Source organism: Triticum aestivum, chromosome 1D (assembly GCF_018294505.1).
Source record: "Triticum aestivum cultivar Chinese Spring chromosome 1D, IWGSC CS RefSeq v2.1, whole genome shotgun sequence".
NCBI classification, from domain to species: Eukaryota; Viridiplantae; Streptophyta; class Magnoliopsida; order Poales; family Poaceae; genus Triticum; species Triticum aestivum.
Window position 1 is genome coordinate 480,956,749 of NC_057796.1, and position 14,024 is coordinate 480,970,772.

Sequence of the window (14,024 nt, forward strand, 5' to 3'; positions counted from 1 at the left end):
CCCAGAATGCAGTCAGTCGAGCCCTTGGGCTTAGATGGACGTAGTTCGAATGGGACAAGGTTAACATACCTTCACGAAGCCCGTGTTGTCGTAAGGATATGCATCTTTTCGCTGCTTGCGCTACATAATCGTTGGGTAATGGTGTCAGGATCAAGTTCTGAGGGCATAGATGGCTTGATGGGAAGCCACCCAGGGAAGATGGAACCGGAGCTCTTTGTGCCTTCTCGTTCCAAACTTTTCACAGTAACAATAAAAGAGGCGCTGCAGAATGTGGATTGGCATGTGGATGAGAGGCCAGGCTAGGATCAACTCTTCTGGCTTGATGGGTTCTTTCATAGGACTATGGTGCAAGCTGCAGAATTAGCTCTTTCCTTGAGTCCTGAATGACATCTCTTGGGCCTTATCTGCTAACGGGAATTACTCTGCGAAATCTGTTTATGATGTCCAGTTAGTCACCCGAATCCCTAACCAATGCTAGGGAAGGTTTGCAGCATTAAGGCTGAAATGAAGCTCAGGTTCTTTATAGGGACACAGGCAGATGCATCCGCGACTATCCGTGAAGCTGAAAATAAGCTTACCACTGCTACTTTAATAACCGTCCCAGGCTGCACTCTCAATGACAACAATGCACTGGTGGGCGAAATCCAAGGGACTGATATTGATGAACGTTCAATAGCACCCTATATTGCTTGCAGTATGTACTAGAGTACTTATGCTTGCTAAAGTGGAGACCAGGCATGAGCTGGTATTCTGGTAAGATAGACTGCTTGCTGCCTAGCCGAACCGCACTCGCATGTTCGTATTCTTCCTTTTTGTTTTTCTTCTCTTGGCTGTTTTGATCAAGCCACTGCACAACTTTCCCTCTTCTCAAATGAAAATGCAGGGTTGTTCCTAATTACCCACATCTCGGATGCACATACAGCAGAAACTTTGGTAGTGAAGCATGGGCTTATGTTAGCTCATGAGCTGGGCTTTCATTCCATCCAATTAGAATCGGATTCGATTGAGGTGATTAATGCTTGTTCAGGACAAGACAGAATTTGGAGTGGAGCCTCGGCAGTTTATGCAGGATGTTTCATGGCGGGTATGATAGGTTCAGTTCAATTTTTGCATTGTAACCGGGAAGCGAATGAGGTAGCGCACACCCTAGCTAAGTTTGCTTATGATAGAAATGAGGCTTGTACGTGGGTCGATGAACCCCCAGGGTTCCTGATTAATGCTCTGGTTAATGATGTAACTATTTTGTCAAATCAATAAAGTGAGCCATGATGACATTTCCTCAAAATAATGCAGAGTTGTTCTGGTCAGAAAAACTTCTAAACTAATCGCAAATCATAAGTTTACCACCTGTTTCACAATATCAATCACGCGCGTATACCTATAATAAATATACCTAAAGGCAAACGGATGACATATATCTGACAAAATCAATAATGTACGCCACAACAGATAGATATGCTGTTTTTTTTGGAAAAGCGGGATAAACGCCGACCTCTGCATCAAGCGATGCACGCAACCATCTTTATTATGTTATTCAACAGATTCTGACAAAATAAATACAAAGATTAACCCAAAGCCTCCTTCCAGACAAACAAAGTCGCTACACCTACAAGTACGATGATGTGTCATGACCGCATCAATGTGCATCATCTAATTAAGTGGCCTCAAGAAGCCGCCCCTTGGCAAGCCGAGAGCACCAACCGGTCTAGGCGACCCACAACGCGCACGCATGCACACGCTCTAGGATCTGCCGTCGCCATTTTCCATCGTCCCATCTTCAGGAGAGATCATCACATTGACCTTGCTAGGCCCAACCACCGTCGACATAACCACGACGCCAAAAAACACCACCAGCCTACGCGGGTCCATCAACCTACGTCCAACGCTGAGTCTTCACCGCACCACGCCGCCCACCGCAGTTAGGGTTTTCACCCGAGAAGCAGTAGGGTGGGAAGAGGTAGGGCAAACACCGAACGAGTCTCCAGGAAGAAGACCGGTGCCCTCAGGCGTCATCACCGTTGCGGCCAACCGGAGCCGTCCAGGGAGTTATCCCAATCTGGATCCTCTCCACCCGCTCCGCCCCACCCCGGTGACCGACTAGCATCCAACATGGACATGTCCGGTGAGACGTAGCACACCTAGCAGGGAATGGAGGTAGAGGACAGATCGGCGCCATTGGCCACCGTGTCAGCTAGCCACGGCATCAACCCGTTGGTGGATCGCCAGCCACCCCAGCCTAGCCCCACCGCGCCACCGAATAGGGGAGGCCACACCAGGGGGCCGCCCTGGATCCAAGGCCCTCTACCATGAGGGAGCAGCATAGGACCAGATAGAGCCACCGCTTCAGATCCAGGGCCCTCCACCCCTTCCATCGGGACGGAGCAGCACAACCCCGCCGCCACCTTCCTTGTATGTGGTTCAGATATGGCTGGCGCCAGCCTCAGGCGGCGGCGAGGGATCGGGTGGAGAACGGAGCATGGTGGCGCAAGGGCTTGTGCCCTCGAGTCGCTCGCGCGGGGCGACGCGAGGATAAATATGATATTTAGGGAGAATATAAATGTGGCTCACTTCCATCAAGTATCATTCAATTTTATGACTCAAGCTGTGAAACATAGTGCGGATTTGATATAGTATTTGATTATGCACATTGCAGGAATAAGTCTCTTGTGTACGAAAGCAATATATCTTAATTTCAGTGAATTGCTTGATATTTGTAATTGTACCAACTATACAAACTCAGATCTATGTTCACAGAATTTTTGCTATTACCTACAACCTATATTTATTCAGAACGAACATGCTGCGAGAGGTGAGCTTGAAGCTCAATTGCTTGGTATTATCAAAACTATGACAATTTCAATTCAAAAAAAAAAACTATGACAATTCTCCTGGACCTCATGCAATTCATCATCTTAGAACACACGTGCCCAGATTCTTGCATTCTAGTGCATTCGTGTTGAACAGTATAATAAACAAGCAAATTAATGGCTGATGAAATAATCTACCTGCATGCATACAAACAAATTCATTAGTACATCATTACTGAAAAAATCAAAGTCAAACACCAACACTGGGCGGAAAGATCATTTTGAGAGCGCAAAAAGGCTGGCATGTAAAGAGGATCAAAACCTGTTCAAAATGGGCTAATTTGCCGGGCCAACATTATCCGCCACTCGGAAACCAGACGCTCAGGGCTAGGTGCCGAATCATCATATTTCCGGCGTGCATCTGCATCATCGGCGTGGATTATAGAAACCACATCCTCAACCAGTGGGTCTTTGCCACCCCTAAGTGGATCCTACAATGAAAAACAAAGTCAGAACTTCAAACAATCAATTCTGGATTGAAAAAATGAAATCAGGACCTCAGAAAAATATTATTTTCAGACGACCAGCTTTATCCGAGCAAGAAAAAATAAAAAGATATCGATGCAAAGTTCCTTTCCAACTCCAGAAAACAAAGTAGTGTCCAGTGTGCTAATTATCCGCATCCTATCGAACTCCGATAAAAAAAACACAAAGAACATCAAAGTCTGCTCATCGATCGTTGCTGATGCAATGTCAAAAGGGTTTCCCCAATCACAGTTAGCAAAGATCACAAAATTAATGAAGTGGCAGGTCATCAAAAGTCTAGCTGATATTCAAGATAACTGACCTGTACAAATACATCAGTATGGGTTTTTCCTCTGTACAATTGTACTTTAGCTTTTGCACCAGCTTTTTTGAGGACATCCGCAAAAATTTTACTACACATAAAACAGAATGGTTGGAAGGTTGAAGATGGAACAAGAACATAAGAATACGGTAAGCAGAAATATAGTGGTTAAAATTGTGCTAACTACACATTGAAGAACAGCGAAACCATACATTTTGGATTATACTGCCGATTTAAGTTTTTTAATGTGCAGAAATGTTTTAATCCAAAAATAATTTGGAATGACTACCTTTGACTTCGCATATTCAAATTTCAGTTTGATGCTCATATCTTTGGAAAGAACCAAATGATGGAACAGAAAAGGCATAGCCACTTAATGTATAAAACATTGCATTCAAATTAAGCATCTGCCGAGAGTTAAGTGTCCAACCTAGCAGACGATGGTATCGAGTAATCTCCCGTTCCATGAAAAAGTACAATCTCAGGAAGTAGAGCTATGGCTCCATGAGTTAATTTTTTAGCGATAATTTCCGGAGAGAACTGTGGCAATGATCTCCTTCCCTCCATTATGCTGAAATAAACAGTTCATAATTTCTTGAGTACTTTTACTTAAGTGTTACTAAAGGAAAGTTGGAACAACACTTATAAATCAAATTTCAATCATGATATTACCTGAGAAAAATTGAACGATAAAGACCACGTTTATGAAAATGATCAACCAAATTTTGCATGTTGTATCTGCAAATAAATGAGTATATATGTCATGGATGGTCGTATCACTAGATATGTATCTGAGACCAGCTGAACAGATCGTTGCTCTAGCATTCTATACCTCGCTGTACATGTTGTATATACATCCCAATCCAAAATATATCGGCAGAGCCCCAATAAGCACTTACAGGGGAATGTTTTTTGGGAAGCTACTGGAGATGCTCTAAAATGGTTGTGACTTTTTTGACTGAAAATGGTAGATGCTCTGCTTTTGTATAAAGAAGAGGAAAATGCTTGTGATATTATAATAGAAGTTTTGGTGTAACTATCAGAAGGTGCGAACATGTATCAGACACTGCATACATGTATGACTACGGTCTTAAGAGGCGGTTAAGGATAAGTTGATTGAAAACAATTATCATCCATGTATATAATGGAAACAAATGACAATTCATTTAAGAGCTCACCCTCCAGATAAACCAAAATATGATTTTATTTGAGTAACACTCCAATAAATTTCTTCTCCTTGAGATTCTTTAACTGCTTGCTCCAAGAGAGCACATGCGGCGATATGTGCTCCTGCTGATTGACCCATCAAGTAAATCCTGTAGGTTGGTTGTAAATAAGTTTATTAATGTAGTCGAAGCTGAAAATCTTAATAGACGAGATCTAAGGCAGAACGGTTGCAGAGCTCAAAGAGTAAATCCTATAGGTTGATAATAAATAAGTTTCATGACTTGACAAAACTCATTAGTATAACTACAAGGAAATAAAGCTGCAAAGTTTTTTTGTTCTTGATTTATTTTCAAATACAATAATCTAAATTGTGCATCTTGATTTTTGCATTAGGCCAGGCAGGCAGGTGTGTTTCTACAGCCCTGCAGCTCGATGTATACAACACTGGTCCATCCAGAAATGAAATTCAATGCGCTTATCCTTAATATATGCAGAATACATTTCAATCATCTAAGTCATTCCGACACTAGTGCTATAGATCAACACAACAATGACTTTGGATAGAATCACCGCCCAAAAGGATCAGATATTCAAGTGCGGTGCATAGTTCCTTCATGATAAAAAGAACAGCTGTCTATCTGATGTTTCAAATAGCCCGTCCATAGTAGTGTACTGTGATATAAATATATAACAGAGGATCACTTACTGATTAGGATCTCCTCCATAGCTAGCAACAGTATCACAAATAAATGAAATTGCCTCAGAAGCATCAGTGACCATGTCACTTATTGTTCCTTGGGGGAAATTTCTGCAAGATATAGTTACATATTTCATCAACCAGGCATATGTAAATCGATACTCACTCGCCTAGAAGTCATGAAATTAGATAGAAATGCCATCAAAGGGTAAGCACCTATAATCAACGCAAGCGACTATAATTCCATGCTCTGCTAACCGTCTTCCAAGAAGGGCACCCCACGCCTTGTATCTAAACAGAATCATGACCATCAACAATGGAAGTCACCGAGAAAGACGTCTTGAGAAAAATTTCACTCACCCAATGATCCAAGCTCCACCAGTTACAAATACCACAACTGGATTGGGTTTGCTACGATCAGTGGGTATGTACATATCCAACCTGTATATTATGATTTTCAGTAACGCTAACACGGCTAAAAATTCAGATGTTTTTTGTTTCTGCGGTATGTAACTCTGCTTACCTATTTCTTGGTTGGTCTCCATACACTATGCTTCTAAGAACCTGACTTGAGAAAAAATAATAGTACCCAACTGGGCAACCCAAAAGAACGAAATGCATATGTTAGAAATGATGAGAAAGCTTCAACAACATCTACCAATTGTGCAGAGGGCAGTTTAATTTAACAAGCTAAAAGTCACTTATTGGCAAGAGCCAAGAAAATGTGACCATCATGATGATAACTAACATGATGAGACGAAAGATAAACTCGATTTTCACACACCTCTTATGAAACCGGGCATAAGTAAAACTGCATATATTAGGAGCGCAAGAAGTTGACATATCCACCGAGAGCCTACCCTGAAAAAAATAAAGGAAGTGTAAAAAAATGGTCAACCTCAATCATGTGGACTTCTTCCGGGCAAAAATACCATATATGCGCTTGGATGTTTTGGTGAATATATATAGAGATTACTAGGCAGTCATTGTATATTGGGAAATATGTAGCTTGGGTACATAACAGAAAAATCACCGAAGATTTAAATTCACTGAAAACTACTCCACTGCAATGAGCTTGCGCTGAGTAACGAAGATTATCATAAGGTCTACGTACTGGGAGAGTAGATATTGTATAGAAGGTTAAATCAATTACGAATCATTCACAGGGGTCTCTAGCACTTGGCCGCACATCAGAGATCTCCTATATATATGGACATTACGGAATGAAAATGTTTGGATCGGTTGGACAAATTTGTGTGTGGTGTGATGCCAACCATTCTCCTGTTCGTCGCCAAATGTGGATCAGATCAATGCGATCGTGTGGTACAGACACTGAAGCCTAACCCTCCGGCGGCCGATTACGTTACGTACCCGAGGGAGCGGAGGAGGATGAAGGTGAGGCGCGTGACGAGGTAGGTCTCGGCGGCTGCGTGGCCGACGTCCTCACGGAACGTGGTCCGCCTCCCGACGCCGCCGAGGCCGCAGGGGGGCGCGCGCGGGGTGTTGGGCGCCGACGAGTCGCGCTTGCGCAGGCGCGGGGTGCCGCTGCGCGAGGCCGGGGAGTCGGGCTGATGCATTGCTGCGCGTGCGATCCGTGGAGGCCAGGAGCGAGAGCTTCCGGTGGCGTGGCGGGGAGGTGGGTCTGCGCTGCGGGCGCGTCGCGTCGGTGGTTGGAGAGAGGGAGGGAGAGAGCCAAAATTAGGAGGTGGACGAGCGCGCGTCGCGAGCATGCGTGCGTGCGACGGTGACGCGTGGCCGGCGAGCGGGAATTTCTTTTTTGCAGTGATTCTGCAAACCACCTGTGTTGAGTAATTTTACTTTCTCCACAAATTCAAGTTATAGCCACTTTACTTTAACTTATCTTGTCACTACTGTCTATAAAGAAGAAAGAAGTAACGGGCATGGATGATAGGACTTGAACCTGTGACATTTTATACCCAAAGCAAACACGCTACCAAGTTGCGTACATCCCTTTTTCAAAATCGAATGAAAGGTCCGTACGGTGCATTCTTTTTTTTCAATCTAAGATTCAAGTAGGGACTCCACGAAAGAATATCAAGGCATTTTTCTGAAAACGCTAAATGCTCGCTTGAATGCGTGTTGACTTTTTGACACTAAATCTGACAGATGGGCCCGCTGTCAGTGTGGCAAGTAAAATTCACGCCGGTTGACTTCGATTGGTATGATGAACCATAAAAAGGGCTCATCGTCAGTGTTTCACTCCCCTCTCTCTCATCTCCATCATTGACGTTGCATTGACGTGCACCGCCCGGCCTCCAGAAGGGTCGTGACAAACTTCACAAGTTGACATCAAAATCGACATGTGTAAAAAAAACATATATATCCGGGCCACCAACAAAGTCATGTTGTTGGAACTTCAGTTAAAATGGGCCAATGACGAGGTGTGTGTGTGTGTGTGTGTGTGTGTGTTGGGGAGGAGTGTTTATTTTTCGGACATGGAGTGCACATTTTATTTATTTATTTTTAGGACAATATTACCTTTTGAGGCATTTTATGACGAGACTTTTCTAGAACTATTTTAGGACGAAGAGGAGAGTTGACAATTGGTTTGAGCATTTGTTGGGTGCGTCTATGTGTCACTTATAGCGAGATGTATTGTTGCCTCGTCTAAAGCCAGCATCAGACTGGGCTGGCCAAGCACGTGGGAGGCCACAGTCCTCAAAAGCACTCGTTTTCTCACTGTTTGTTTCATTTTTTACATTATTTTTTACCTTTTTTATACTTGCAAATATTATAAATATATATATTACAAAAAACCACTTTACAGTTTTCTTTGAAAATGCATACAAAATTGTACAATGTGCACGAAAAAAGTAGACATTAGAACATTTAAGTTTTCAAAAATGTTAAATGTGTACTTGAAAAATGTTAAACGCGTATATAGAAAATGTTCTTGATGTACAAAAAATGTACAATGTGTATGGAAAAATTAGACGTGAAAATATATGTTTCAAAAAAAGTGAATCATATATTTCAAAAATATTAAACATGTATATGTAAAATGCTTCTAGTGTATACAAAAAATGTGCAATGTTTATGATGAAAGTAGACATAAAAATACTAGTAGAAGGCACGTGCTATGCGCGTGTTTTTCACCTTTTTTGCGAAAAAGTGACTTCATCATTTATTTTGTTGGATTTTGAGAAAGGATTGTCAAGGTGATGCATTTGGAACTCGGTGGATACAAACAACGTCGAGTGCTTTGATTTGTAAAAGCTTAATGTCTTATATTTTAAGATGAAGGGAGTATATATTCACCCATCGATTTGACAAATGTTAGTTGTTCAGTGAGTCTTTGTTTGCTAGATATTCCAGACCTCCTGTCATTGAGCAATGAAGTTCAAAATAGCCATAGAAGATCCAAAATAGCAGACTTTAATTTGCACCAGCACGTGTGGTGTGTGGTAGCATTCGGTGCCGTGAGTGTTCCAGAAAGATCGTGGAGTCATGTTGGCGCGTGTTTGTACAGAGCGAATCCAGGAAACATGAACCGTTAGATCACTTGGGTGTGGTACTGATAAACGGTGGATATTCATCTTCTAGAACAAATCAATGGCTCACAGTTACTCATGAATCTTGATGGATAGCTAGTCCGAATTCAAAAATTTGTGTACTGTTAAAAAATGTTAATCATGTATTTTCAAAATGTTAAACGTGTATACAAAAAATATACAATATATATGGAAGAAAGTAGATGTCGAAAAATATAAGTTTTCAAAAATGTCAATCATATATTTAAAAGATGTGAACGTGTATATAAAAATGGTTCTGATGTATACCGGAAAAGCACAAAGTAAAATGAAGAAAAGCAATAGAAACGGCAAAAGAAAAATGAAAAAAAAACAAGAAAGAAGGAAAAAAAACAAATGAAAACCGAGAAAGAAACAATGAAAAAAAAGAGATAAAACGAGTAAAACCAGGAAAGAAACAAGGCACACAAATTTAGAACCTTGAGGGTACCCGCTGACCCACTTTAGTTCACTAAATGAACTAACTTTTCACTGTTTTCAGAATTCAGTTTATTTCTAAACTTTAGTTCATTTGATTAAACTAAATAGGGTCAGAGGCTACCCTAAAAGTTCCAAATTTGCATCCCTAGGTATAATGATTTTGTATGCAAATATATGATTGGTTTGTTGATTATCTATTTATTTCTTCCACCTGTTTTTCAGAAGCAGCCCTTTTGACTGTAAAATGTTCGCTAAACCTGGCTAATGTGGCTTAAGTTATTCTTTCTACACTTTGGGAATAGGCCCTAATATTTTTTGTTGCATAAAATTAGGTGATCTTGTAACCAACATGGCTACAGGAATGTTTTATCAGCGTGCTGCATCAGGAGAGGTAACAATATTCGAATAGTACCTGAGCTCTAAGGTTTAGTATTTTCTGCAAAGTGCCTCTTTTCTCTGTTGCTTCATTTACGTGTTTGGACTTTGGACTTGATATGCATGAATCAAAAAATCTAAAGATAGATGGCCAGCTAGAGATGGAATGTTCTTGCTTTACATTGGACTTGTGGTGTACTTGATGGCTTTGCAAACTTTTATGTTTTGTTGCTTTCAATAATCATAACTTTGCATCACTGTTTTTAGAATTATGGCATTCGGTATGATTAATAATGTTTCAGTAACCAGGAAAAGGAAATCTGCAAGAATATCTGTAATCTCTGTTTGAGAATATTTATTTGCAACTGTTTTGACATGTTTAGAAGGAGCTGAGAATTTTCTAAGTCGACTCTTCCCAGTGCTATGGATCTGCACCCACTAACTTGCTTCCCTGATCAACTAAACAACATTCAGCATGGAAGTTTTTAGATCACTAACACATTTTGTTCTTGCAGGGACACGTATATTTTTGTTGACCTGTATATGTGGCAGGCTGTGAGAAAAAATAGACTGGCAAGAGGACGAAATCCGGAATTCACAAGGAACAATTTCTTCCCATATTGGAGATCAGTTTTATTATCCAGTGTCAATCTGGTGGTTTTCCCAGCTTATGCAGCAGCTGATGCAAAGTGTAGGATTGACCACCTGAGTGATAAACAAGAAATAAAATTATATGATGAAGAATCTTGTCCAACAATTGTCATACAAAATCGTAGACTTGGGCTGTGTTCGGCAACCCTCCACTCCTCTGTCACGGAGCGGAGCGGGTGGACCATCGTTTTAGCTGCTCCATAAATTACAACTGGATGCCGCTCCGCTCCAGAATGGAGTTGCGGAGCCGGAGGGAGTCCGAACAGGCTCTTGGTCTGTTGGGAATGAGGACTCAGCAAGCGACAAGTTATCGTATATCTAGCAGGAGACTATTTGGTTATGCTGCTTCGTTCGGAAGATCAGCTCCACAGTTCTCTACTACTAGTAAACTGCTGACATTTAGAAGGGCTATTTGGTTCTGCAGCAGTGACGCTTCTGAGGGTGTTAAAATAAATTATATTCAAGCTTCGTCCCTGATTCCTCCTCTATCGTGATCGACCTCTACTTCCTCCCTTCAGCTGAATGCTTATATATCAATAGCAAGATTATTATTATTTTGAACAAACACACCCCCTGTATTATATCAGAAAGAACAGTACAAACGATGCCACAAGGGCTTGGTCTACCTTATGATCCTATTTAGTTCCTGTAATCATTGATATTGAGTAGTAGAAGTTTTGCGAGATTGCCTAAAAAACCCGGATAATGAGAAGATTTGTGCACCCCCCACAAGGATGAAATATTCATGGTGGAAAACGGTCGTACAAATTTCAGAATTACAAGTGTAGGAATGGGGCAACCAATCATATCATACCTAGTCAAATTAACTCATATTTCGCACCCATTATTGTTGTCTCATCATACACACGAAGTGTGATACGATTACAATACATGCAACATGCCGCCATTTCGTTCCCGCTCCTTGGGTTATCGAAAATGATAACCCCATTTGTCTGCAACAATATGAACACAAATTCAGCGTGATCCCTGACCTCAACCAGCATGGTATCCTCATGACCGCACGCACACAAAATCTGTCCACCAGCTCCCAACTGTTTTCACCATTGTTATCCATCCCATGGTGCTAGACACTAAGCTGAAACCCCTCCGCGTGGATGAGAAGCCCCAAATCACCTCCGTATGAGAGGTCGAAGTTTGCCTTGAATCCATCTGAGGATTTCATTGCAAAGAACTGTGGACGCGGCGTGACCAAATCTGACGCGTCAACGTTGCCATGTTGTCAGGAATCACCATAATTATGGAGCATCCTTCATATCCGGCCTCCTAGTTGCCATATATGGCGTTTCAAGACTGCCTTTTGGAGCGTGCTCCATATGGCAGTTACGTATAATTTCATATGGCGGGAAGTAAACTTCACGTGTGGAAAAATGATATCCGATTAACACATGGGTCTCACGATTATGGAGGCTGCATTATGACGACTCTGCGTCTACGACAGTTCTCTATGTTGGTGATCAAGAGTAGTGGAGTAAGAAGACATGTGACAAGGAGTGAAAATAGTTTATTTCTGAGGTTATTACCGAGTGCACTTTCAAGTGGTAGCAGAAATATGTTTGGTGCAGAAATCAAGCCAAGTCCTTAACAAAGCATAGAGTACGTAGAGAACATGCGTGTGGACTTGGAATATATTATCACATTCACAGCACGCAAAGCTAAGGCATGCATGCAAGATATCATTCCAAACTTGTGATGACGTAGTAGAATATTATTGTGGACACGCAAAGCTAGCGCATTCCAAAGTGAGGCTGGCTGGGGCTGTAAAGTTGTAGCCGTGCATGTCCAATTTATCTTTGGCTTCGACAACATGACGAGAGCCCGCCAGCCAAACTTATACTCCCTCCGTTTCAAAATAGATGACCCAACTTTATACTAAGTTAGTACAAAGTTGGGTCATCTATTTTGGAACGGAGGGAGTATTTGGCTACCGTGAGACTTCATTCATCACTGCTCTCTGCTCGCAGGGTCTCCAGCTACCTCGAGTGATTGTTACTTGTGATAAACCACATAGATAAGGATACACTCATACACACGTACACACACAAGCACAGCGAGAGAGAGAGAGAGGGAGAGATGGAGACGTCTCACATTTGGAGAGGAGCTCTGCAATGGTGGGACGATTGGCAGCTGCGCGTGCTCGTCCTGGGCAGCCTGGGCCTTCAGTGGTTCCTCCTGCTGGCTGCCCCCATGCACAAGTACGCCCTCCCGCGCGTCTTGAGGACATTCATCTGGCTGGCATATATTTCCAGTGATCCTCTGGCAATATACGCGCTGGCCACCCTCTTCAATCGCCACGCAAAGACCAGCAACTCTGGCGGTGACACTCACACTGTCACCGGGACCGGGAGCGAGCAGCAGTCGAGCATCCTGGAGGTCCTATGGTCTCCTATCCTTCTCATCTACCTCGGTGGGCAGGAGGGAATGAGTGGCTACGAGATAGAGGACAACAAGCTGTGGGGGAGGCACACCGTGACCTTGGTGTCCCAGGTGGCTGTCGCCTTGTACGCCTTCTACAAGTCGTGGCCCAGATCCAACGACCCAAAGCTATTGGTGGTCGCGGTTCTTCTCTTCGTCGTCGGGGTCATCAGCTTCAGCCAGAAGCCATGGGCTCTCAAAGCTAAAGCCAGGAGACTGGCGGCTGTATCGTCCGGGGTGCAAGGACCAAAGAAGCCTTCCAACTGGAAGGAGCGCATGAACCAGTTTTTCTTTGGGGCGAGCCACTGCTTCACCGGCACCCGGAAGGCACAAAGTAATTTTTCAACCAATTTTTTTAGCTATATGTAGGTGGCCTGAAAATACAATTTGGGTCAGTCGATTTTTTGCGCCATTGATTTCTGCTTCAAATTCGTGCTCCTTGTTTTTTTGTTTCTGTTGTGACTACTGTTGTGTTTTGGGCTCAAATATTCCACTGACCACGGTTTTGGGTCACTCGATTTATTATTGCGCTTAGGCCCATTTTGCTTATCTGTTGATAGGCCGATGTTGCTTCCTCTTTTTTTTTCTGTTTGTATGCATTTTTTTTCTTTTTCTTTTCTAGTCGGTTTTTATCGGTACTTTTGGGATGTTGGATGGGTGTAAAATGTATACATGCACGTATCATATAATATGTGTATAAATTATACTATCTCCGTATCAAAATATAAGACGTTTTTGTAGGCTAATTTAGCCTAAAAAATGTCTGATATTTTGGTACTGAGGTAGTACTAGAGTGCAAAAATTGCACTACCATATGTTTATTTCTTACATATTAAAAAAGTGTAAAGTTGCGTACAACTTTTTCTAAGTATTATTATTTTTCTTCTTCTTTAAGGGTATAATAGCAATGCCACTAATTCATTCTACCTCTTCATTTTTTTAGTTTTTCTTTCTTTTTATTTTTTCTCTCAGGGTAATATAAATGTCACTAATTCATAAGTTCGGAGGAAACTTCATCTTTTCGAAATCCCACTATTATAAGCGTATTCTTGCATATTATAAAAAAGCTAATTTTA

The 14,024-nt window shown here is 42.0% G+C and overlaps 2 protein-coding genes across 2 annotated transcripts; one reads left to right on the forward strand and one right to left on the reverse strand.

Moving 5' to 3' along the window:
* Window positions 1-2,682: 2,682 nt before the first annotated feature.
* LOC123177428 (probable isoprenylcysteine alpha-carbonyl methylesterase ICME) lies at window positions 2,683-7,195 on the reverse strand. The gene is made up of 12 exons (XM_044591179.1): window positions 6,890-7,195; window positions 6,303-6,379; window positions 6,042-6,111; window positions 5,879-5,959; window positions 5,735-5,809; window positions 5,528-5,629; window positions 4,833-4,970; window positions 4,327-4,392; window positions 4,085-4,225; window positions 3,655-3,745; window positions 3,130-3,298; window positions 2,683-3,005 (listed from the first exon to the last, which is right to left on the reverse strand). Exons 1-11 carry the CDS (start codon window positions 7,093-7,095, stop codon window positions 3,134-3,136), a joined length of 1,212 nt encoding a protein of 403 aa, XP_044447114.1. The 5' UTR covers window positions 7,096-7,195; the 3' UTR covers window positions 2,683-3,005; window positions 3,130-3,133.
* A 5,306-nt stretch (window positions 7,196-12,501) lies between these two features.
* On the forward strand, window positions 12,502-13,587 carry LOC123177441 (uncharacterized). The gene has a single exon (XM_044591185.1). The coding sequence runs from the start codon at window positions 12,607-12,609 to the stop codon at window positions 13,315-13,317; it is 711 nt and encodes a 236-aa protein (XP_044447120.1). The 5' UTR covers window positions 12,502-12,606; the 3' UTR covers window positions 13,318-13,587.
* Window positions 13,588-14,024: the final 437 nt, after the last annotated feature.